The following is a 26139-nucleotide window of genomic DNA, read 5'->3' on the forward strand; positions in this document are numbered from 1 at the left end:
CTTCTATTTGATCAGTGGTGAATATGGAAAATTTTCCCCATCTATCAGGACAGTGTTGGATACCGAAAACATTGCCCTTCTATCTGGACAGAGCTGGATATTGAAAATATTCCCCATCTACTGTGAATCGTGAAATTAAGGTGTCTCCAAAAGAATGTGACCGCTGGTCCCTAGCAATCAATCAATCAATAGTTGGGAGATTTTACGAGCGCTTCAACCTCTGGCTATTTCGCACTCGGGGCAGACGGGTCTTATGAAACCATAAATTGTGGGAATAATGATAAACGTCTAGCCCAAAAAACAGTAGTGAAAGGGGATAAAGTAGGAGAGAGGACAGGATTGGGTTGAAGAGGCAGAGAGATGCCATAATGAGATTGTAGAAGTCCTATGAGATTGTAGAAGTCCTATGTTAAGCAGGGTCTAGGGGAGTATACATAAAGTAGGAGAGATAGAAAGAAAAAAAAAAGAAAAAAAATATAGAGATCAGTTTGGCTGATGTTTAAGTATATAATAAGATAAAAAAAATATTAGGTGGGGAAAAGAAAAAGAAAAGGTGGATAGAAGTGGGTAACCTATGCTAATTAACAGGGGCCTTACGCAGGGGGTGAGTGTGGCAGTCAGAGTGATGTGCTTGACATTGGGCGGGTGGCTGGTTAAACGGTTATATTATTAGTGAGTATGGATATGGCAGGGTTTGGGGTGCGGATGTCGTAGGGAACAATCCGCGCTGGAAATTTGGAGCACGGACGTCATAGTAGACAATCCGCACTGAGATTTTGGATCCCGATCCGAATCTGAAGTATTGCTGAGTAGAGGGAGATATACATAGAGAATTTGATTGGGATGGCCTAAATTTTTGCTGATAAATTTGTTTTTTTAAGGAAAGTGGCTATTTGCAGGTAGGTGGCTGGGGGGTTGTTTGGTTTGAATAACATGGTGACGTTGTTTTTGTAGTTGGGCAGATGAGAGTTGTATAGTGCTTGTTGTTGTTGTTGTTTATATTTTCTACATGTGTTGAATATGTGGTTTATGTCTTCAGTGGTGTTACAGTGGATGCAGTTAGGGTTTGGATGTCTGTTTTGTTTATGGAGTGTTTCGTTTAAATTTGTTTGATTGCTTTGTATTCTGTTTATAATTTTATCTGCTAATATGGAGTTTGTATAGTTCTTGCACTTAGTAATTGGGGTGGTAAACTGTGTTTTAATCCATTGTGATTTGCATTTTTGTATGTTGTTATGGAAGCTTTGTTGTCTTATAGTGTTTTATTAATATTTTTGTTTCGGCTTTGCTTGCATGGAATTGTATTGTGGGTGATTGGTCGATTGTTGCTGTTTTTGCTATTTGGTCTGCGATTTCATTGCCTGGTATGCCTGTATGGCTGGGTATCCATACTAGTGCTATTGTTTTGTTTGCCATATTTAGTTTTGAGTGAATATTTACTATTTGTTTTATTTGTTTTGGGCAGGGCAGTATAGGATGTTACCTATCTGGGCAGGTCAGTATAGGATGTTACACCATCTGGGCAGGTCAGTATAGGATGTTACACCATCAGGCCAGGGCAGTATAGGATGTTATTCACTATCTGGGCAGGTCAGTATAGGATGTTACACCATCTGGACAGGGCAGTATAGGATGTTACTCACTCTACCAGGGCAGGGCAATATAGGATGTTACACTATCTGGACAAAATAGGATCTTACACTATTTGGGCAGGGCAGTATAGGATGTTACTCACACCATCTGGGCAGGGCAATATAGGATGTTACTCTATCTGGGCAGGTCAATATAGGATGTTACTCATTCTATCTGGGCAGGTCAGTATAGGATGTTACACCATCTGAAAAGGGCAGTATAGGATGTTATTCACTATCTGGGCAGGTCAGTATAGGATGTTACTTACTCTATCTAGGCAGGGCAATATAGGATATTACCTTTCTTAGCAGGGCAGTATAGGATGGTACTCACTCTATCTGGGCAGGGCAGTTTAGGATGTTACCTATCTGGGCAGGGCAGTATAGGATGTTACAACATCTGGGCAGGGCAGTATAGGATGTTACATTATCTGGGCAGGGCAATATAGGATGTTACACACTCTATCTGGGTAGGGCAGTATAGGATGTTACCTATCTGGGCAGGGCAGTATTGGATGTTACCTATCTGGGCAGGGCAGTATAGGATGCTACACCATCTGGGCAGGGCAATATAGAATGTTACACCATCTGGGCAGGGCAATATAGGATGTTACCTTTCTGGGAAGGGCAGTATAGGATGTTACACACTCTATTTTGGTAGGGCAGTATATGATGTTACCTATCTTGGCAGGGCAGTATAGGATGTTACCTATCTGGGCAGGTCAGTATAGGATATTACACCATCTGGAAAAGGGCAGTATAGGATGTTACTCACTCTATCTTGGCAGGGCAGTATAGGATGTTACACCATCTGGACAGGGCAGTATAGGATGTTACTCACTCTATCTGGGCAGGGCAATATAGGATGTTACACCATCTGGACAGGGCAGTATAGGATGTTACTCACTCTATCTGGGCAGGGCAGTATAGGATGTTACACCATCTGGGCAGGGCAATATAGGATGTTACACACTCTATCTGGGCAGGTCAGTATAGGATGTTACACCATCTGAACAGGGCAGTATAGGATGTTATTCACTATCTGGGCAGGGCAGCATAGGATGTTACTCAATCTATCTGGGCAGGGCAGTATAGGATGTTACTCACTCTATCTGGGCAGGGCAGTAAAGGATGTTACTCACTCTATCTGGGCAGTCTTCGTGTACAGCATGACCACTCTGGGGCAGCACCTGCATCTGAAACTTGCCTGGAACAAGAGGACAAGATAAACTCCAGAACATGTCAGAACATGCTTAGTTGAATATGAACACTGACACAAACATGTCAAAGTTATCTGACAGAGCTGTATGCTTCAGTAACATGAAACTACATAATGAAGGATATAAGGTGACGATAAAACATACCCTGCATCTGCCCAATAGTGAGATCCTTGTCTAGACGGTCCACACCTGTGTTAAAGGAATACAAACAACGTTCAAGCTGACTAACGTTTTTTTATATCATATCAACTTAATATACAAGGAAACATCATACATCACTTAATCCCCTGAAACATGACCAATGTAATATACCAAAGTCTTGTCATTGAAACTTCTGTAGTAGATTATCTATAGACACATGAACTACACAGTCAACAAAGTCTTGTCATTGAAACTTCTGTAGTAGACCATCTATAGACGCATGTACTACACAGTCAACAGAGTCCTGTCATTGAAACTTCTGTAATAGACCATCTATAGACACATATACTACACAGTCAACAAAGTCCTGTCATTGAAACTTCTGTAGTAGACCATCTATAGACACATGTACTACACAGTCAACTAAGTCTTGTCATTGAAACTTCTGTAATAGACCATCTAAAGACACATGTACTACACAGTCAACAAAGTCTTGTCATTGAAACTTCTGTAGTAGACCATCTATAGACACATGTACTACACAGTCAACAAAGTCTTGTCATTGAAACTTCTGTAATAGACCATCTATAGACACATGTACTACACAGTCAACAGAGTCTTGTCATTGAAACTTCTGTAATAGACCATCTATAGACACATGTACTACACAGTCAACAGAGTCTTGTCATTGAAACTTCTGTAATAGACCATCTATAGACACATGTACTACACAGTCAACAGAGTCTTGTCATTGAAACTTCTGTAATAGACTATCTATAGACACATGTACTACACAGTCAACAGAGTCCTGTCATTGAAACTTCTGTAATAGACCATCTATAGACACATGTACTACACAGTCAACAGAGTCTTGTCATTGAAACTTCTGTAATAGACCATCTATAGACACATGTACTACACAGTCAACAGAGTCTTGTCATTGAAACTTCTGTAATAGACCATCTATAGACACATGTACTACACAGTCAACAAAGTCTTGTCATTGAAACTTCTGTAATAGACCATCTATAGACACATGTACTACACAGTCAACAGAGTCCTGTCATTGAAACTTCTGTAATAGACCATCTATAGACACATGTACTACACAGTCAACAAAGTCTTGTCATTGAAACTTCTGTAATAGACCATCTATAGACACATGTACTACACAGTCAACAGAGTCCTGTCATTGAAACTTCTGTAATAGACTATCTATAGACACATGTACTACACAGTCAACAGAGTCCTGTCATTGAAACTTCTGTAATAGACCATCTATAGACACATGTACTACACAGTCAACAGAGTCTTGTCATTGAAACTTCTGTAGTAGACCATCTATAGACACATGTACTACACAGTCAACAGAGTCTTGTCATTGAAACTTCTGTAATAGACCATCTATAGACACATGTACTACACAGTCAACAAAGTCGTGTCATTGAAACTTCTGTAATAGACCATCTAAAGACACATGTACTACACAGTCAACTAAGTCTTGTCATTAAACTTCTGTAGTAGATCATCTATAGACACATGAATTACACAGTCAACAAAGTCTTGTCATTGAAACTTCTGTAGTAGACCATCTATAGACACATGTACTACACAGTCAACAAAGTCTTGTCATTGAAACTTCTGTAGTAGATCATCTATAGACACATGTACTACACAGTCAACAAAGTCTTGTCATTGAAACTTCTGTAATAGACCATCGAAAGACGCATGTACTACACAGTCAACAAAGTCTTGTCATTGAAACTTCTGTAATAGACCATCTATAGACACATGTACTACACAGTCAACAGAGTCCTGTCATTGAAACTTCTGTAGTAGACCATCTATAGACACATGTACTACACAGTCAACAAAGTCTTGTCATTGAAACTTCTGTAATAGACCATCTATAGACACATGTACTACACAGTCAACAGAGTCCTGTCATTGAAACTTCTGTAGTAGATTATCTATAGACACATGTACTACACAGTCAAGAACGTCTTGACATCGAAACTTCTATAGTAGATCATCTATAGACACATGAGCTGACATTCAGTGTTTTTGTTAATGTGACAGTGTATCTACTGAGTTGACTATCTACTGAGCTGACTGTATATCTACTGAGTTCACTGTACATCTACTGAGTTCACTGTATATCTGACCACCTCTGTGGTCTAGTGGAAGAGCGTCCGCCCGGAGAGTGGAAGGTCCGGGGTTCGATCCAAGCTTGGCTTTAAGGGGCTAAAACAAGGACTGGTCGGTTGGAGTCAGTATACTGTGTCTGAGTAGGGTATTCATACTAACCTGCGGCATGGTATCTGAGTGGGCTAGCACTATAACTCGGCATCAGTCCGGACTAGTACCAGCAGCCTCACAAACACACACGTACATGCACGTCGCTATATAAGTGCAATAATCTTGGACGCGACGTTAAACCAAATTTCACCTCAGCTAACCTCACCTCACTGTATATCTACTGAATAGACTGTATATCTACTGAGTTGACTATCTACTGAATAGACTGTATATCTACCGAGTTGACTATCTACTGAATAGACTGTATATCTACTGAGTTGACTGTATCTACTGAATAGAATGTATATCTACTGAGTTGACTGTATATCTACTGAGTTGACTGTATATCTACTGTGTTGACTGTATATCTACTGAGTTGATTATCTACTGAGTTGACTGTATCTACTGAGTTGATTATCTACTGAGTTGACTGTATCTACTGAGTTGACTGTATATCTACTGAATAGACTGTATAACGTATGAATAGACTGAATATCTACTGAGTTGACTATCTACTGAGTTGACTGTATCTACTGAGTTGACTGTATCTACTGAATAGACTGTATATCTACTGTGTTGACTGTATATCTACTGAGTTGATTATCTACTGAGTTGACTGTATCTAATGAGTTGACTGTATATCTACTGAATAGACTGTATATCTAATGAATAGACTGAATATCTACTGAGTTGACTATCTACTGAGTTGACTATCTACTGAGTTGACTGTATCTACTGAGTTGACTGTATCTACTGAATAGACTGTATATCTACTGAGTTGACTGTATATCTACTGAGTTGACTATCTACTGAGTTGACTGTATATCTACTAATGCTGACCTGCAAGTAGAAGCATCTTGGGAACAGGGCAAGACAGAAACTTCTGTGACAGTCCCTCAAACCATCCTGCAAACAGACACATGGTACAATCTCCATCAGCCTGTAAACAGACACATGCTACAATCTCCGCCAGCATGTAAACAGACACATGGTACAATCTCCACCAGCCTGTAAACAGACACATGATACAATCTTCACCAGCCTGTAAACAGACACATGGTACAATCTCCACCAGTCTGTTAACAGGCACATGGTACAATCTCCACCAGCCTGTAAACAGACACATGCTACAATCTCCGCCAGCATGTAAACAGACACATGGTACAATCTCCACCAGCCTGTAAACAGACACATGCTACAATCTCCACCAGCCTGTAAACAGACACATGCTACAATCTCCACCATCCTGTAAACAGACACATGCTACAATCTCCACCAGCCTGTAAACAGACACATGCTACAATCTCCACCAGTCTGTTAACAGGCACATGGTACAATCTCCACCAGTCTGTAAAAAGACACATGGTACAATCTCCACCAGCCTGTAAACAGACACATGCTACAATCTCCGCCAGCCTGTAAACAGACACATGCTACAATCTCCACCAGTCTGTAAACAGACACATGCTACAATCTCCACCAGCCTGTAAACAGACACATGCTACAATCTCCACCAGCCTGTAAACAGACACATGGTACAATCTCCACCAGCCTGTAAACAGACACATGCTACAATCTCCACCAGCCTGTAAACAGACACATGGTACAATCTCCGCCAGCCTGTAAACAGGCACATGCTACAGTCTCCGCCAGCATGTAAACAGACACATGCTACCATCTCCACCAGCATGTAAACAGAAACATGCTACAATCTCCACCAGCATGTAAACAGACACATGCTACAATCTCCACCAGCATGTAAACAGACACATGGTACAATCTCCACCATCCTGCAAACAGACACATGGTACAATCTCCACCAGCCTGTAAACAGACACATGTTACAATCTCCACCAGCCTGTAAACAGACACATGGTACAATCTCCACCAGCCTGTAAACAGACACGTTACAATCTCCACCAGCATGTAAACAGACACATGTTACAATCTCCTACAGCCTGTAAACAGACACATGGTTCAATCTCAACCAGCCTGTAAACAGACACATGCTACAATCTCCACCAGCCTGTAAACAGGCACATGGTACAATCTCCATGAGCCTGTAAACAGACACATGCTACAATCTCCTACAGCCTGTAAACAGACACATGGTACAATCTCCACCAGCCTGTAAACAGACACATGTTACAAGCTCCACCAGCCTGTAAACAGACACATGTTACAATCTTCACCAGCCTGCAAACAGACACATGCTACAATCTCCTACAGCCTGTAAACAGACACATGCTACAATCTCCACCAGCCTGTAAACAGACACATGTTACAATCTTCACCAGCCTGTAAACAGGCACATGGTACAATCTCCATGAGCCTGTAAACAGACACATGGTACAATCTCCTACAGCCTGTAAACAGACACATGGTACAATCTCCACCAGCATGTAAACAGACACATGTTACAATATCCACCAGCCTGTAAACAGACACATGTTACAATATCCACCAGCCTGTAAACAGACACATGTTACAATCTTCACCAGCCTGCAAACAGACACATGCTACAATCTCCTACAGCCTGTAAACAGACACATGTTACAATCTCCTACAGCCTGCAAACAGACACATGTTACAATCTCCATCAGCCTGTAAACAGACACATGCTACAATCTCCTATAGCCTGTAAACAGACACATGCTGCAATCTCCACCAGCCTGTAAACAGACACATGCTACAATCTCCACCAGCCTGTAAACAGACACATGGTACAATCTCCACCAGCCTGTAAACAGACACATGCTACAATCTCCACCAGCCTGTAAACAGACACATGGTACAATCTCCTACAGCCTGTAAACAGACACATGTTTCAATCTCCATGAGCCTGTAAACAGACACATGGTACAATCTCCACCAGCCTGCAAACAGACAAATGCTACAATCTCCACCAGCCTGTAGACAGACACATGCTACAATCTCCACCAGTCTGTAAACAGACACATGCTACAATATCCACCAGCCTGTAAACAGACACATGTTACAATCTCCACCAGCCTGCAAACAGACACATGCTACAATCTCCTACAGCCTGTAAACAGACACATGCTACAATCTCCACCAGCCTGTAAACAGACACATGCTTCAATCTCCACCAGCCTGTAAACAGACACATGTTACAATCTCCGCTAGCCTGTAAACAGACACATGTTACAATCTCCATGAGCCTGCAAACAGACACATGCTACAATCTCCATGAGCCTGTGAACAGACACATGGTACAATCTCCGACAGCCTGCAAACAGACACATGCTACAATCTCCACCAGCCTGTAAACAGACACATGTTACAATCTCCACCAGCCTGTAGACAGACACATGCTACAATATCCACCAGTCTGTAAACAGACACATGCTACAATATCCACCAGCCTGTAAACAGACACATGCTACAATCTCCACCAGCCTGTAACCAGACACATGCTTCAATCTCCACCAGCCTGTAAACAGACACATGGTAAAATCTCCGCTAGCCTGTAAACAGACACGTTACAATCTCGACCAGCCTGTAAACAGACACATGTTACAATCTCCACCAGCCTGTAAACAGACACACGGTACAATCTCCTACAGCCTGTAAACAGACACATGTTTCAATCTCCATGAGCCTGTAAACAGACACATCGTACAATCTCCACCAGCCTGCAAACAGACAAATGCTACAATCTCCACCAGCCTGTAGACAGACACATGCTTCAATCTCCACCAGTCTGTAAACAGACACATGCTACAATATCCACCAGCCTGTAAACAGACACATGTTACAATCTCCACCAGCCTGCAAACAGACACATGCTACAATCTCCTACAGCCTGTAAACAGACATATGCTACAATCTCCACCAGCCTGTAAACTGACACATGCTTCAATCTCCACCAGCCTGTAAACAGACACATGGTAAAATCTCCGCTAGCCTGTTAACAGACACATGTTACAATCTCCATGAGCCTGCAAACAGACACATGCTACAATCTCCACCAGCCTGTAAACAGACACATGCTACAATCTCCACCAGCCTGTAAACAGACACATGTTTCAAACTCCATGAGCCTGTAAACAGACACATGTTACAATCTCCACCAGCCTGTAAACAGACATATGCTGCAATCTCCACCAGTGAGGGAAAGCACTCTAGGCTACACAAGCTGACTGTGTTGTCATTTATAGTTACAGAAGATGCTAGATGCCATGTAGTAGCAGCTATTAGAGCACACTGCTGAAGCCTCTGTAAAGTGGGCTGCAGATCTCTACAGATCTATATATGTAACTTGTCTAGTAGAGTTGCTACACATGGTGTACACTTCAAGAACTATCAGTATAGCATAGTCTACAAGCAAGGCCTATGTAAAATCTGTCTTTAACAAGAATGTGAGAGGGAACTTACCTTTCCAAAACTGTTCTGTCTTTGATAAATCTATTCTCCATGTGTAGCTGCTACTGCTCTGAAAGACAAGTAAATTAAAACTACACTCTATAATTACTGTTGAAATAAATGCTAAGTAATGCTTTGTAGACTGTCTGCTAGACTCCTACAAAGGCCTATATCCTTTCTTTGAGAGGCATTTAGAAGTTCGAGTACTAAGTAAGGAAAAGATATAGGGAAGAACAACTTCTTTAATACAATTAGGAGCGACGTTTCGGTGTCAGCTTTACAGACTACCCCCTCTCACCTGCCCTCCCTGTACAGCACTTCTCCGCACTGTAAACCACACAACCACCTTCATCAACCTTACAGTCTACCCCCTCTCACCTGCCCTCCCTGTACAGCACCTCTCCACACTGTAAACCACACAACCCTCTTCATCAACCTTACAGTCTACCCCCTCTCACCTGCCCTCCCTGTACAGCACCACTCCAAACTGTAAACCACACAACCCTCTTCATCAACCTTACAGTCTACCCCCTCTCACCTGCCCTCCCTGTACAGCACCTCTCCACACTGTAAACCACACAACCCTCTTCATCAACCTTACAGTCTACCCCCTCTCACCTGCCCTCCCTGTACAGCACCACTCCAAACTGTAAACCACACAACCCTCTTCATCAACCTTACAGTCTACCCCCTCTCACCTGCCCTCCCTGTACAGCACCACTCCAAACTGTAAACCACACAACCCTCTTCATCAACCTTACAGTCTACCCCCTCTCACCTGTCCTCCCTGTACAGCACCTCTCCACACTGTAAACCACACAACCCTCTTCATCAACCTTACAGTCTACCCCCTCTCACCTGCCCTCCCTGTACAGCACCACTCCAAACTGTAAACCACACAACCCTCTTCATCAACCTTACAGTCTACCCCCTCTCACCTGCCCTCCCTGTACAGCACCTCTCCACACTGTAAACCACACAACCCTCTTCATCAACCTTACAGTCTACCCCCTCTCACCTGCCCTCCCTGTACAGCACCACTCCAAACTGTAAACCACACAACCACCTTCATCAACCTTACAGTCAACCCCCTCTCACCTGCCCTCCCTGTACAGCACTCCCCCCCACCCCACCCCTTCATCAGCCTTACACTCTAAAACACACAACCACCTTCATCAACCTTACAGTCTACCCCCTCTCACCTGCCCTCCCTGTACAGCACTCCCCCCCACCCCACCCCTTCATCAGCCTTACACTCTAAAACACACAACCACCTTCATCAACCTTACATCCACTTGGCCATCCATGTACCCACACCCTGCCACACCTGTAAACCCACCCAACTCTCCCTGTACACCCAACCAGCCCTCCCTGTACACCCAACCAGCCCTCCCTGTACACCCAACCCTGTACCTGTACCCTCACCCTGCCACATCTGTACACCCACCCAGCCCTCCCTATACCCCCACCCTGCCACACCTGTACACCCACCCTGCTCTCCCTGTACACCCACCCTGCTCTCTCTGTACACCCACCCAGCCACACCTGTACACCCACCCTGCCAACTTGGCCCTCCCTGTGCACCCATCCGGCCACATCTGTAAACCCACCCTTTTCTCCCTGTACACCAACAGTGCCACACCTGTACACCCACCCTGCCTTCTCTGTACACCCACCCTGCTCTCCCTGTACACCCACCCTGCCCTCTCTGTACACCCACCCTGCTCTCCCTGTACACCCATCCTGCCCTCCCTTTACACCCACCCTGCCACACCTGTACACCCATTGTGCCATATCTGTACACCCACCCTGCCTCCCTGTGCACCCACCCTGTCTCCCTGTGCACCCACCCTGCCACATCTGTACACCCATCCTGCCATATCTGTACACCCACCCTGCTCTCTCAGTACACCCATTCTGCTCTCTGTACATCCACCCTGCCCTCCCTGTGCACCCACTTGGCCCTCCCTGTGCACCCATCCAGCTACATCTGTAAACCCACCCTGCTTTCCCTGTACACCCACCCTGCTCTCCCTGTACACCCGCCCTGCCCTCTCTGTACACCCGCCCTGCTCTCTCTGTACACCCACCCTGCCCTCCCTGTACACCCACTTGGCCCTACCTGTGCACCCATCCGGCTACATCTGTAAACCCAACCTGCCCTCCCACCCTGCTCTCCCTGTACACCCACCCTGCCCTCTCTGTACACCCACCCTGCTCGCCCTGTACGCCAACCCTGCTGTCTCTGTACACCCACCCTGCTCTCCCGGTACACCCACCCAGGCCTCCAAGGTGCACCCACCCTGCCACACCTGTACACCCGTCCTGCCACACCTGTACACCCACCCAGGCCTCCAAGGTGCATCCACCCTGCCACACCTGTACACCCGTCCTGCCACACCTATACACCCACCCAGCTCTCCCTGTAAACCCACCCTGCTCTCCCTGTACCCCCACCTTGCCCTCTCTGTCCACCAACCCTGTTTTCCCTGTACCCCCACCCTGCCCTCTCTGTACACTCACCCTGCCACACCTGTACACCCACCCAGCCCTCCCTATACCCGCACCATGCCACACCTGTACACCCGTCCTGCAACACCTGCACACCAACCCTGCTCTCTTTTTTCACCCACCCTCCCTGTACACCAGGGGTCCGGAAAATTTAAAATCCCAATCGGACATTTACATTTATGCCACGCCCCCTTCAAACAGCGTGTTTTAGTACGACTTTTTACACACAAATTACAAGTTGTTACGTATTCATAATATGATGAATTATGAATTGTTTCAATTTAAATTGTTTAATTCACCGGACAATTAATAACAAATAATATCATTTTAGATATATATGGAAAACATTCGTTTGTTTCTGTTATAATAACGATCTGTCAACGTTGTGAACGGTCTAATTAATATTCATGAGTCTGCTAGAGTGTACGCGTTGTAACATTTGGATCGAGACTATTATCCCATATTTGGTTATCACGTGACCTCACGGGAAAAGTTTTTTTTTTAAACTAAAGATTATTTAAAACAAGACAGATAATATAATCATAAATCCTAAACTATCGTTGATAGCAGTAGTTATTTGAATACTTTTTCATCTGTACTTAATTATTGACCATAACAAAATTTTGTTATCGATCATCACAGAAAGCAAAATGGCGGTCAATCAAGATTCAATATACGACTAGCTACTGAAAACAATAAAATCTGCAAATCCTCGTTGTATGTCAACCAAGTGAAAGTCGTTAGCCACGACTTACAAAATGATCATTCAGACTTTGAGGGTTTGGCAGATCCGCTCGACTGATCTGCATCGGTCGACTGGCTGTCGTCACGCTTTCGCTTCTTGACTGAGGTTACGTATCATAGCATTGTGGGGATAATGAGGTACATCGATGATGCAAGGTATTTATGTACAGTTGTAAATACATTTTACTCAAATTAACAAGATGTTCTCAGTAATAAATCCTCGATTAATCAGTGTCAACTCAGTTTATTGCCTATTACAGTGATTGACCGATTGGACTATCATTCTAGGTACGATGTATTTACAGCAATCAAAACAAACAAAGCTTGTCAGTGTAGATAATCTTCATTGTGTTACAACTGCAGACAGAAATTGCTCAGTCCTAACTGTTGATCATGTCCGGTCAAAATTTAAGAATGTCCGGACTATACTTTTTAAAATGTCCTGACAGAAAAATTTAAATGTCCGGTAAGCAATATTTTAGACCGGACATTTGAGATTCCCAATCGGACATGTCCGGCGCATATGACGGTTTCCGGACCCCTGCTGTACACCCACCCTGCTCTCCCTGTACACCCACCCTGCTCTCGCTGTACACCCACCCTGCTCTCTGTACACCCACTCTGCCCTACCAGAACACCCACCCTGCTCTCTCTGTACACCAACCCTGCTCTCTCTGTACACCCACCCTGCCACACCTGTACACTCACCCTGCCCTCACTGTACACCCACCCTGCCCTCTCTGTACACCCACCCTGCTCTCTCTGTACACCCACCCTGCTCTCCCTGTACACCCACCCTGCTCTCTCTGTACACCAACCCTGCTCTCTCTGTACACCCACCCTGCCACACCTGTACACTCACCCTGCCCTCTCTGTACACCCACCCTGCCCTCTCTGTACACCCACCCTGCCCTCTCTGTACACCCACTCTGCCCTCCCTGAACACCCACTCTGCCCTACCAGAACACCCACCCTGCTCTCTCTGTACACCCACCCTGCCCTCTCTGTACACCCACCCTGCCCTCTCTGTACACCCACTCTGCCCTACCAGAACACCCACCCTGCTCTCTCTGTACACCAACCCTGCTCTCTCTGTACACCCACCCTGCCACACCTGTACACTCACCCTGCCCTCACTGTACACCCACCCTGCCCTCTCTGTACACCCACCCTGCTCTCTCTGTACACCCACCCTGCTCTCCCTGTACACCCACCCTGCTCTCTCTGTACACCAACCCTGCTCTCTCTGTACACCCACCCTGCCACACCTGTACACTCACCCTGCCCTCTCTGTACACCCACCCTGCCCTCTCTGTACACCCACCCTGCCCTCTCTGTACACCCACTCTGCCCTCCCTGAACACCCACTCTGCCCTACCAGAACACCCACCCTGCTCTCTCTGTACACCCACCCTGCCCTCTCTGTACACCCACCCTGCCCTCTCTGTACACCCACCCTGCCCTCTCTGTACACCCACCCTGCCCTCTCTGTACACCCACTCTGCCCTCCCTGAACACCCACTCTGCCCTACCAGAACACCCACCCTGCCCTCTCTGTACACCCACCCTGCCCTCTCTGTACACCCACTCTGCCCTCCCTGAACACCCACTCTGCCATACCAGAACACCCACCCTGCCCTCTCTGTACACCCACCCTGCCCTCTCTGTACACCCACCCTGCCCTCTCTGTACACCCACTCTGCCCTACCAGAACACCCACCCTGCCCTCTCTGTACACCCACCCTGCCCTCTCTGTACACCCACTCTGCCCTCCCTGAACACCCACTCTGCCATACCAGAACACCCACCCTGCCCTCTCTGTACACCCACCCTGCCCTCTCTGTACACCCACCCTGCCCTCTCTGTACACCCACTCTGCCCTACCAGAACACCCACCCTGCTCTCCCTGTACACCCACCCTGCTCTCCCTGTACACCCACCCTGCTCTCTCTGTACACCCACCCTGCTCTCCCTGTACACCCACCCTGCTCTCCCTGTACACCCACCCTGCTCTCTCTGTACACCCACCCTGCTCTCCCTGTACACCCACCCTGCTCTCCCTGTACACCCACCCTGCTCTCCCTGTACACCCACCCTGCTCTCCCTGTAAACCCACCCTGCTCTCCCTGTACACCCACCCTGCTCTCCCTGTACACCCACCCTGCTCTCCCTGTACACCCAACCAGCCACACCTGTACACCCATCCAGCCACACCTGTACACCCACCCTGCTCTCCCTGTACACCCACCCTGCTCTCTCTGTACACCCACCTTGTCATACCTACACCCAACCTGCCACATCTGAACACCCACCCAGCCATATGTGTACACCCACCCAGCCATACCTGTACACCCACCCAGCCATACCTGTACACCCACCCTGCCACACCTGTACACCCGTCCTGCCACACCTGTACACCCACCCAGGCCTCCAAGGTGCACCCACCCTGCCACACCTGTACACCCACCCAGCCATACCTGTACACCCACCCAGCCATACCTGTACACCCACCCAGCCATACCTGTGGTTGTGTAAAGGAAGCCTGGGGTGGAGGGAGTGGGGGTCCACCACTCTCTTCCTCATCTTCCTCCTGTATGGAACCAATAGAAGATGGAGACTCTTCATGCATGTGCTCCAGCTCAGATGATGCTGTCTCATTAGTATCAGATCTGGAACAGTTACAACGGCTTGATGACCCAGTGCGACACTAGACATGACACTAGACATAACATCCCAGTGTGACACTAGAGGTGACATCCCAATGTGACACTAGACATGTTGCCCCAGCGCAACACTAGACATGGCTTTTAGTGCTTCACAAAACATTATATCCCAGTGACACTAGACATGATGTCCCAATGCAACACCAGACATGACACCAGACATAACATCCCAGTGTGACACTAGAGGTGACATCCCAGTGCAACACTAGACATGACACTAGACATAACATCCCAGTGTGACACTTGAGGTGACATCCCAGTGTGACACTAGGAATGACACTAGACATGATGCCCCAGTGCAACACCAGACATGACTTTCAGTGCTTCACAAAACATTACATCCCAGTAACACTAGACATGATGTCCCAATGCAACACCAGACATGACTTACAGTGCTACACTAAACATTATATCCCAGTGACACTAGACATGATGCCCCAGTGCAACACTAGACATGACTTTCAGTGCTTCACAAAACATTATATCCCAGTGACACTAGACATGAAGTTCCAGTGCGACACTAGACATGATGTCCCAGTGTGACACAAGACATGACATCCAAGTGGGACACAAGAGATTACATTCCAGTGTGACACAAGACATGACATCCCAGTGTGACACAAGAGATTACATTCCAGTGTGACACAAGACATGACATCCAAGTGGGACACAAGAGATTACATTCCAGTGTGACACAAGACATGACATCCCAGTGTGACCTAAGAGATTACATTCCAGTGTGACACAAGACATGACATCCAAGTGGGACACAAGAGATTACATTCCAGTGTGACACAAGACATGACATCCCAGTGTGACACTAGACATGATGTCCTAGTGTGACACTAGAGGTGGTGTCTCAGTGTTACAATAGACATTTAATCTCTGTGTGACACTAGACATGATGTCCCAGTGTGACACAAGACTTGACATCCAAGTGCGACACTAGACATGACGTCCAAGTGAGATTACATTCCAGTGTGACACTAAACATGACATCTGAGTGTGACACTAGACATGATGTTCCAGTGTGACACTACACATGATGTCCTAGTGTGACACTAGAGGTGGTGTCCCAGTGTTACAATAGACATTACATCTCTGTGTGACACTATGGTCAGTTGGCCAGGGGTGAAAAACAAGATTTTCGTTCCCACATTTTCCTGTATACCTTAAACCTTTTCTATTGCATAAAGGAGGTATCTGTACACAATTTTCATTGGGTAGTAAGCTTGCAAGTGTGTACAGGAATTTTCAGGGGATCAAAATTGCATAAATTGAAGGAAAAATGCGTAATTTGACAAAATTGGCAAGTCATTAGACTATCCAAATTATGTCTTTGATTACAGGTAATATGTTCGGTTATCTGAATTTGGCAAACATTTTGTTTCATTTAACTGTTATTCCGATTCTCAGTTTAAACATTGGTAAAAATCATGTTTTTTATTTCAATTTTAAAATCTTGTGAGTAGGTAAAACACTAATTCCATTGAATTGGGACAATAAAACCACTACAACTGGGAATTAAAATCTGCCTTAACCATTGTACTATTCTATACAAAAAACAAAATGAAAATATATTACATAGGGGTTGAGATATTGTATACAATGTTACCCCACCCCCCAAAAAACAAATTTGATGAAAATTGCTTATTGAGATATGGTGGTAGATGATGTTGCTGTAGTGGATGAGTGGGATAATTGCAACAATGCTTAAAAACACCAAAATAGTAAACTCATAAAGAAAAATGATGTTTCAAGTTTTTCCGTGAGTATTTATGATGGCCATCTTGAAATTCAAGATGGCCGCCATTTTCACCCGTTTTCAAAATCAAGATCTTATATAGTTCTTCAACATGGTCATGTAATATATCATATGAAAGCTTTTCACATTGTCTTTTCAATGATATACAATATTCACTGACTCCTGTGGTAAATTGATCCCCAACAATGAAAAAAGGAAATATTGAAAGCTAATTTCTCGCAACTTTACCCAAATTTAGATTTAAATTAAAATGGACATATTTTCACTCAAAATTGTAGATATACTGCACTTTTGTCTGAGCATTTCACTTGTTTATAACATTAGTGAAGAAACAAACATGAGAATACTTCTAGTATTATGAAGTATTAAAAGTAAAATGTAAAATAAAGTCATCTCGAGTCACCGTCAGAGTCCGTCTCATCTGGAGAGGTAGTTTATTTGTTTCTGTTTAGTCATGACTAAAGTAGAGGTTGTGTGGTGGGAGTTCCTCTTGGTCTCCAACTCTGTGGAACATGTCAGCTGTAAGTGTAATAATGCTAGTTGCAGTCGATGCTGTATTGTACACTTTGAGGACAACTGTTTCTGTCTTTTTCATGTTGAAGGCACCAGTTTCTTCTGTTGGTTGCAACAAATATGGTTGTGCGATAAATATGTTCCAGGTCCACAACCTGTGACCGCATGGAATGCTGGTAGAGCTAATACAACATCAGAGAGAATGATACATTGATGTACATCATCAACTGATATGCACCCATTCATATCTGAGCAGAAAACCGATGTTTATTATGTTTCAACACATCAGTGCCCCGGCTGTGAATGACACTTTGGTCGTATCCATTCCAGGAGGCATCCATGACATTGATCACCATTCGTGTATCTGCCTCTTTATGTGTTGACAGTTGATTTGGCATTGCTTCAGATTGATCTATGGAAGATACTGCTGTATCTGGGCTGCTTAATCCACCTGCAATGATAATGATTTGATGATATTATGTTTCAACACATCACTGCCCTGGCTGTGAATGACACTTTGGTCGTATCCATTCCAGGAGGCATCCATGACACTGATCACCATTCGTGTATCTGCCTCTTTATGTGTTGACAGTTGATTTGGCATTGCTTCAGATTGATCTATGGGAGATACTGCTGTATCTGGGCTGCTTAATCCACCTGCAATGATGATGATTTGATGATTATGATGGAGATGCTGTGCCTGTGTGTGCAATTCTGTGGTCAAGAATTGTATCAAATTTTGCTTGTTCATTTCAATAAAACTGGACAATGTAGTCAGCAGAAGGATGTCTCATTAATCTATTATTCTTCGAATTTTCTTTGATCGATCACCTCTTTTTGTCCGAGTTGCAGATTTTACTGACTTTGCAACAAATTGGTCAAAGACACCATCGACTTAAGTTTCACCGAAGTTCTTCAGCACATTCCAATTGAAAACATCAGCCAAATCTCCAAAGGTCCTAGCTTTGCTTGGTTTTCCTATAGCCTTTACAAGAGCCATGCCAGAAATAACAATGCATGTTGTGTCATCAGTTGATGGTAACATGAGAATCTACAAGCAAATGTGATAATGCAGCTTTGTTGTACAAAGTAGACCATCTGTTGTTGCCAGGGTAGGTGGGGTCTGGGACAGCTCATGTGTTAGAAGATGTGGTACGTTTACTTCTCTCCCACTGTGGGTGGCATTCAGCAACCTTCTGAAAAGTTTTCTTCCTTGCTTAAAGGTATTGGTTTGAGTTGACTTCTTTGATACCTGCATGGTGTACAGTGTGGATCATGTACTGTTGGACATATTTTGTGATATTTTGTCATGAATACTCTCAGCATTATCCGCCAATTGATTGTCAATAAACTCTGACAAAAGCTTGTCCCCTCGATACATACCATGATGATGTAATATCTTCCTTAGATCAATCTGCAGCAATACCAAATCTACTATAAGCACATGAATAGGCAGATACACGAATGATGAGGCATGTCATGGATGCCTCCTGCAATGTATACGACCTCATTGTCTGTCATTCACAACCGAGACACTGATGTGCTCAGATATAGATGGGTGCAGGTACTGCAAAGGACCCTCTATTTATACAAATTGATGATGTACATCAATCTCTCACTCCAGATGTTGTAGCAGCTCTACCAGCACTCCATGCGGTCATGGTTGTGACACAACAAGCCAGTTCAGTGGTTATGGCAAGAAGCCGACCTAGAACATATTTATCGCACAACCATAATTGTTGCAACCAGCAGAAGGAACTAGTGCCTTCAACATGAAAAAGACAGAAACAGTTGTCCTCAAAGTGTACAATACAGCATCGACTGCAACTAGCATTAATACACTTACAGCTGACATGTTCCACAGAGTTGGAGACCTAGAAGAACTCCCACCACACAACCTCTACTCAGATGTCAGCACCAGTGCATCACATGGTGTTCTGCACACAAAGGAAAGGCTGACATTCCACCACCAGAAGGGTATAGGAGGTCGTCCACTGAGAACCCATCCCAATGACCCAGAAACGAATGCAAGCACTGTGTCTAGAATTGCTCACCTGTAAATGCACAACAGACAGATGCTCCTCATCCAGGTGTAGTTACGCCAAGAACATCATGGGATGTTCCCTTGGATGCAGTTGTGCCATGTCATGCCTAAACAGAAGCAACTTACCTACCTCTCCAGAAGAGATGGACTCTGACGGTGACTAGAGGTGACATTATTTCACAGCCCTTGACTCTGTGATGTAATTTTCAAGGCTTCCTAATACTAGAAGTATTCTCATGTTTTTTTCACTCAAACGATAAACTAGTGAAATGCTCAGACAAAAGTGTAGTATATCTACAATTTTGAGTGAAATACAACTTTGGAGGTTGATTGGTGTTTCTAGAGAAAATAGCTTTCGATATATCATTTGTTGTATTATTGGGGGATAAGATTACCACAGAAGTCGGTGAATAAGGTACATCATTGAAAAGACAATGTAAAAAAGCTTTCATATGACATATTACATAACCATATTGAAGAACTAAAGTGCAGTATATCTACAATTTTGAGTGAAAATATGTCCATTTTAATTTAAATCTAAATTTGGGTATGGGTTGAAGTCGCGAGAGAAATTAGATTTCAATATTTCCTTTTTTCATTGTTGGGGATCAATTTACCACAGGAGTCAGTGAATATTGTATATCATTGAAAAGACAATGTGAAAAGCTTTCATATGATATATTACATGACCATGTTGAAGAACTATATAAGATCTTGATTTTGAAAACGGGTAAAAATGGCGGCCATCTTGAAATTCAAGATGGCCACCATAAATGCTCACGGAAAAACTTGAAACATCATTTTTCTTTATGAGTTTACTATTTTGGTGTTTTTAAGCATTGTTGCAATTATCCCACTCATCCACTACAGCAACATCATCTACCACCATATCTCAATAAGCAATTTTCGTCAAATTTGTTTTTTGGGGGGTGGGGTAACATTGTATACAATATCTCAACCCCTATGTAATATATTTTCATTTTGTTTTTTGTATAGAATAGTACAATGGTTAAGGTAGATTTTAATACCCAGTTATAGTGGTTTTATTGTCCCAATTCAATGGAATTAGTGTTTTACCTACTCACAAGATTTGAAATTGAAGTAAAAAAACATGATTTTTACCAATGTTTAAACTGAGATTTAGAATAACAGTTAAATGAAACAAAATGTTTGCCAAATTCAGATAACCGAACATATTACCTGTAATCAAAGACATAATTTGGATAGTCTAATGACTTAATAAAAATGTTACAGCCAATTATGCATTTCTCCTTCAATTTATGCAATTTTGACCCCCTGAAAATTCCTGCACACACTTGAAAGCTTACTACCCAATGAAAATTGTGTACAGATACCTCATTTATGCAATAGAAAAGGTTTAAGGTATACAGGAAAATGTGGGAACTAAAATCTAAACTAAGCCTCTTTTCCACTGGTGGCCAACTGACTACTAGACATGATGTCCCAGTGTGACACTAGCTAGATGTCCCAGTGTGACACAAGACTTGACATCCAAGTGTGACACTAGACATGACATCCAAGTGGGACACGAGAGATAACATTCCAGTGTGACACAAGACATGATTTCCCATGCGACATCAGATGTGAAGTCCCAGTGCGACACTAGACATGATGTCCCAATGCGACACTACATATGATGTCCCAGTGCAAAACCAGAAGTGACGTCCCAGTGCGAAACTGAATGTGGCGTCCCAGTGCACCACTAGACGTGACGTCCCAGTGTGAAACTAAACATGATGTCCCAGTGTGACACTAGACAGGGAGTCCCAGTGTGACACTAGGCATGGAGTCCCAGTGTGACACTAGGCATGATGTCACAGTGTGACACTAGGCATGACATCCCAGTGTGACACTCGGCATGATGTCTCAGTGTGACACTAAACATGATGTCCCAGTGTGACACTAGACATAATGTCCCAGTGCGACACTAGACGTGACGTCCCAGTGCTAAACTAAATGTTGTGTCCCAGTACGACAAGAGACATGACGTCCCAGTGTGACTCAATACATGATGTCACAGTGACACTAGACATGATGTCACAGTGTGACACTAGGCATGATGTCCCAGTGTGTCACTAAACATGTCTCAGTGTGACACTAGGCATGACTTCCCAGTTACAGAAGACATGATGTCCCAGTGACAGAAGACATGATGTCCCAGTGACACTAGACATGGAGTCCCAGTGTGACACTAGACATGATGTCTCAGTGCGACACTAGACACAATGTCCCAGGGTGACACTAGACATGACGTCCCAGTGACACAAATCATGAAGTTCCAGTGCGTCACTAGACATGATGTCACAGTGTGACACTAGATATGACACTAGAGATGACATCCCAGCACTAGACATGTCCGGGTGTGACACTAGGCATGTCTCAGTGTGACACTAGACATAACGTGCCAGTGACAGAAGACATGATGTCCCAGTGACACTAGACATGATGTCCCAGTGGCAGAAGACATGATGTCCCAGTGACACTAGACATGATGTCCCAGTGCGACACTAGACATGATGTCCCAGTGCGACACTAGATGTGCCGTCCCAGTACAAAACCAAACGTGGCGTCCCAGTGTGACAATAGACGTGACGTCCCAGTGTGACACTAGACATGATGTCCCAGTGACACAAGACATGAAATTCCAGTGCAACACTAGACATGAAGTTCCAGTGCGACACTAGATATGATGTCCCAGTACGACACTAGACATTATGTCCCAGTGACACAAGACATGAAGTTCCAGTGCAACACTAGACATGAAGTTCCAGTGCGACACTAGATATGATGTCCTAGTGTGACACTTGACATGACATTAGAGATGACATCCTAGTAGGACACAAGACGTGATGTCCCAGGGTGTCATGAAACATGATGTCCCAGTGCCATACTAGATATAACATCCTGAGCGACACTAGACATGATGTCCAAGTGTAACACAAGACATTACATCCCAGTGTGACACTAGACATGACGTCCAGTGCAATGCTAGACATGATGTCCCAGTGCAACACTAGACGTGACATCCCAGGGGCGACACTAATCCTGCTTGTTACCTCTTCACCTGCCCGACCATCGACACTCTCGCAGAGTCCACGTTCCTGATCTGACCTGTTCTCACACTGAAACAACACACATCTTCAGGGGTTACAACACAAGCATATCGTAGTTCGTCAACACTTTCAGAAACAAATATTATACACTTGATCCCTTGACAAGCCGAAAACACATAAATTATGTCCAGTTTAATGATCTTATGTCTTATTTGAATCATTTTTTTTCCATTATTTTTATCATGCTGTGTCAGCTTACAGTAGGAGAAAACATCAATGTCCTGATTGGTATGCACTATGTTCTTCTATCACCCATGTACACAGAAGGGTGTAGGAGCAATGTGCGTCATGAATCGAGGCCGGGGAGATCTCATGGATGTCAACTGAAACCCACTCTGTGCATGACCTTTGTGCAAACGTTACCATTGCCTGATGTTAAAGCAATTTATAGATCAGGAAGCCATAAGCAATTGACACATGTTGTACACATTGTTAAGGGAGAAACATTGGTCCATTGTGCTGTAAGCTGAGTGATCCTTGGTCTGAGCACTTGCTGGTCTCCCTCTCACTGGAACCAAATCTTTTCCTGCCTTGATGGCGAGTCTCCACCCCACAGCAGCCACATGTCCCCGCGTGTAATGAAGGAATGTCGGGCATACAACCTGTGATGTATTGACAGTGCAATATCATAAAGTTGTTCAGTGTATTCCACTTACACCCACTCAATGGCCTGTTCCAGAGACCTGAAGGACTTGGGCCGACCTCGGAGGAAACTCTGCATGCTGTTGAGGGCATCTAGAGCTGTACCTGTTCAACATAGAACTATGAGACATCTAGAAGTGTACCTGTTTAACAATAGAACTATGAAACATCTAGAGCTGTACCTGTTTAACATAGGACCATGACACATCTAGAGCTGTACCTGTTTAACATAGGACCATGACACATCTTGAAGTGTATCTGTTCAACATAGGACCATGACACATCTAGAAGTGTACCTGTTTAACATAGAACCATGACACATCTAGAAGTGTACCTGTTCAACATAGGACCATGACACATCTAGAGCTGTACCTGTTTAACATAGGACCATGACACATCTAGAAGTGTACCTGTTTAACATAGGACCATGACACATCTAGAAGTGTACCTTTTCAACATAGGACCATGACACATCTAGAGCTGTACCTGTTTAACATAGGACCATGACACATCTAGAAGTGTACCTGTTTAACATAGGACCATGACACATCTAGAAGTGTACCTTTTCAACATAGGACCATGACACATCTAGAGCTGTACCTGTTCAACATAGAACTATGAGACATCTAGAAGTGTACCTGTTTAACAATAGAACTATGAAACATCTAGAGCTGTACCTGTTTAACATAGGACCATGACACATCTAGAGCTGTACCTGTTTAACATAGGACCATGACACATCTTGAAGTGTATCTGTTCAACATAGGACCATGACACATCTAGAAGTGTACCTGTTTAACATAGAACCATGACACATCTAGAAGTGTACCTGTTCAACATAGGACCATGACACATCTAGAGCTGTACCTGTTTAACATAGGACCATGACACATCTAGAAGTGTACCTGTTTAACATAGGACCATGACACATCTAGAAGTGTACCTTTTCAACATAGGACCATGACACATCTAGAGCTGTACCTGTTTAACATAGGACCATGACACATCTAGAAGTGTACCTGTTCAACATAGGACCATGACACATCTAGAGCTGTACCTGTTTAACATAGGACCATGACACATCTAGAGCTGTACCTGTTCAACATAGGACCATGACACATCTAGAAGTGTTCCTGTTTAACATAGGACCATGACACATCTAGAAGTGTACCTGTTTAACATAGAACCATGACACATCTAGAGCTGTACCTGTTTAACATAGGACCATGACACATCTAGAAGTGTACCTGTTCAACATAGGACCATGACACATCTAGAGCTGTACCTGTTTAACATAGGACCATGACACATCTAGAGCTGTACCTGTTTAACATAGGACCATGACACATCTAGAAGTGTACCTGTTTAACATAGGACCATGACACATCTAGAAGTGTACCTGTTTAACATAGGACCATGACACATCTAGAAGTGTACCTGTTTAACATAGGACCAAGACACATCTAGAAGTGTACCTGTTTAACATAGGACCATTTCAGGAAATATATCATGTACAACCTTTGACCAACTTATTGTGTTCCCAGTACTTCCCAAACAATTATCAAGTCGTTGGTCCCAAGGTAGGACCGATGTGGAGTTTTGCTTACCTTCGACAACATCAATGACACACAGTCCAATGAGTGATGGTATCAAATCCCTCACTGCAGAGTGCACAGCTATAGCTCCTCCCATGCTGGAATATAGAAGGAGTGATGGTTAAACACAGTGCACCAACAGAGCCCATGGTTAAACACAGTGTATCAACAGAGCCCATGGTTAAACACAGTGTATCAACAGAGCCCATGGTTAAACACAGTGCATCAACAGAGCCCACGGTTAAACACAGTGTATCAACAGAGCCCATGGTTAAACACAGTGTATCAACAGAGCCCATGGTTAAACACAGTGTATCAACAGAGCCATCCCATGGTTAAACACAGTGTATCAACAGAGCCAATGGTTAAACACAGTGCATCAACAGAGCCATCCCATGGTTAAACACAGTGTATCAACAGAGTCCATGGTTAAACACAGTGTATCAACAGAGCCCATGGTTAAACACAGTGTATCAACAGAGCCCATGGTTAAACACAGTGCATCAACAGAGCCCACGGTTAAACAAAGTGTATCAACAGAGCCCATGGTTAAACACAGTGTATCAACAGAGCCCATGGTTAAACACAGTGTATCAACAGAGCCATCCCATGGTTAAACACAGTGTATCAACAGAGCCCATGGTTAAACACAGTGTATCAACAGAGCCATCCCATGGTTAAACACAGTGTATCAACAGAGCCAATGGTTAAACACAGTGCATCAACAGAGCCATCCCATGGTTAAACACAGTGTATCAACAGAGTCCATGGTTAAACACAGTGTATCAACAG

General features: G+C 44.1%; 1 protein-coding gene across 3 annotated transcripts in view; it reads right to left on the bottom strand.

The window, feature by feature from the left end:
- LOC139449356 (protein phosphatase methylesterase 1-like) overlaps positions 1 to 26139 on the bottom strand; it is a 71084-nt gene that overhangs the window by 6718 nt on the left and 38227 nt on the right. For 2 of the 3 annotated variants that reach the window (XM_071230687.1, XM_071230686.1), the window contains exons 7-14: positions 25360 to 25445; positions 23767 to 23857; positions 23054 to 23119; positions 15453 to 15600; positions 9689 to 9746; positions 6131 to 6196; positions 2996 to 3040; positions 2774 to 2838 (exon numbers count right to left, since the gene is read on the bottom strand). In XM_071230687.1, coding sequence (XP_071086788.1) covers positions 2774 to 2838; positions 2996 to 3040; positions 6131 to 6196; positions 9689 to 9746; positions 15453 to 15600; positions 23054 to 23119; positions 23767 to 23857; positions 25360 to 25445 — 625 coding nt within the window. The remainder of the gene's footprint in view (positions 1 to 2773; positions 2839 to 2995; positions 3041 to 6130; positions 6197 to 9688; positions 9747 to 15452; positions 15601 to 23053; positions 23120 to 23766; positions 23858 to 25359; positions 25446 to 26139) is intronic. The other variant, XM_071230688.1, reaches the window with a different exon arrangement.

This window comes from Haliotis cracherodii, unplaced genomic scaffold, assembly GCF_022045235.1.
Source record: "Haliotis cracherodii isolate W230 unplaced genomic scaffold, xgHalCrac1.p SCAF_8, whole genome shotgun sequence".
NCBI lineage: Eukaryota > Metazoa > Mollusca > Gastropoda > Lepetellida > Haliotidae > Haliotis > Haliotis cracherodii.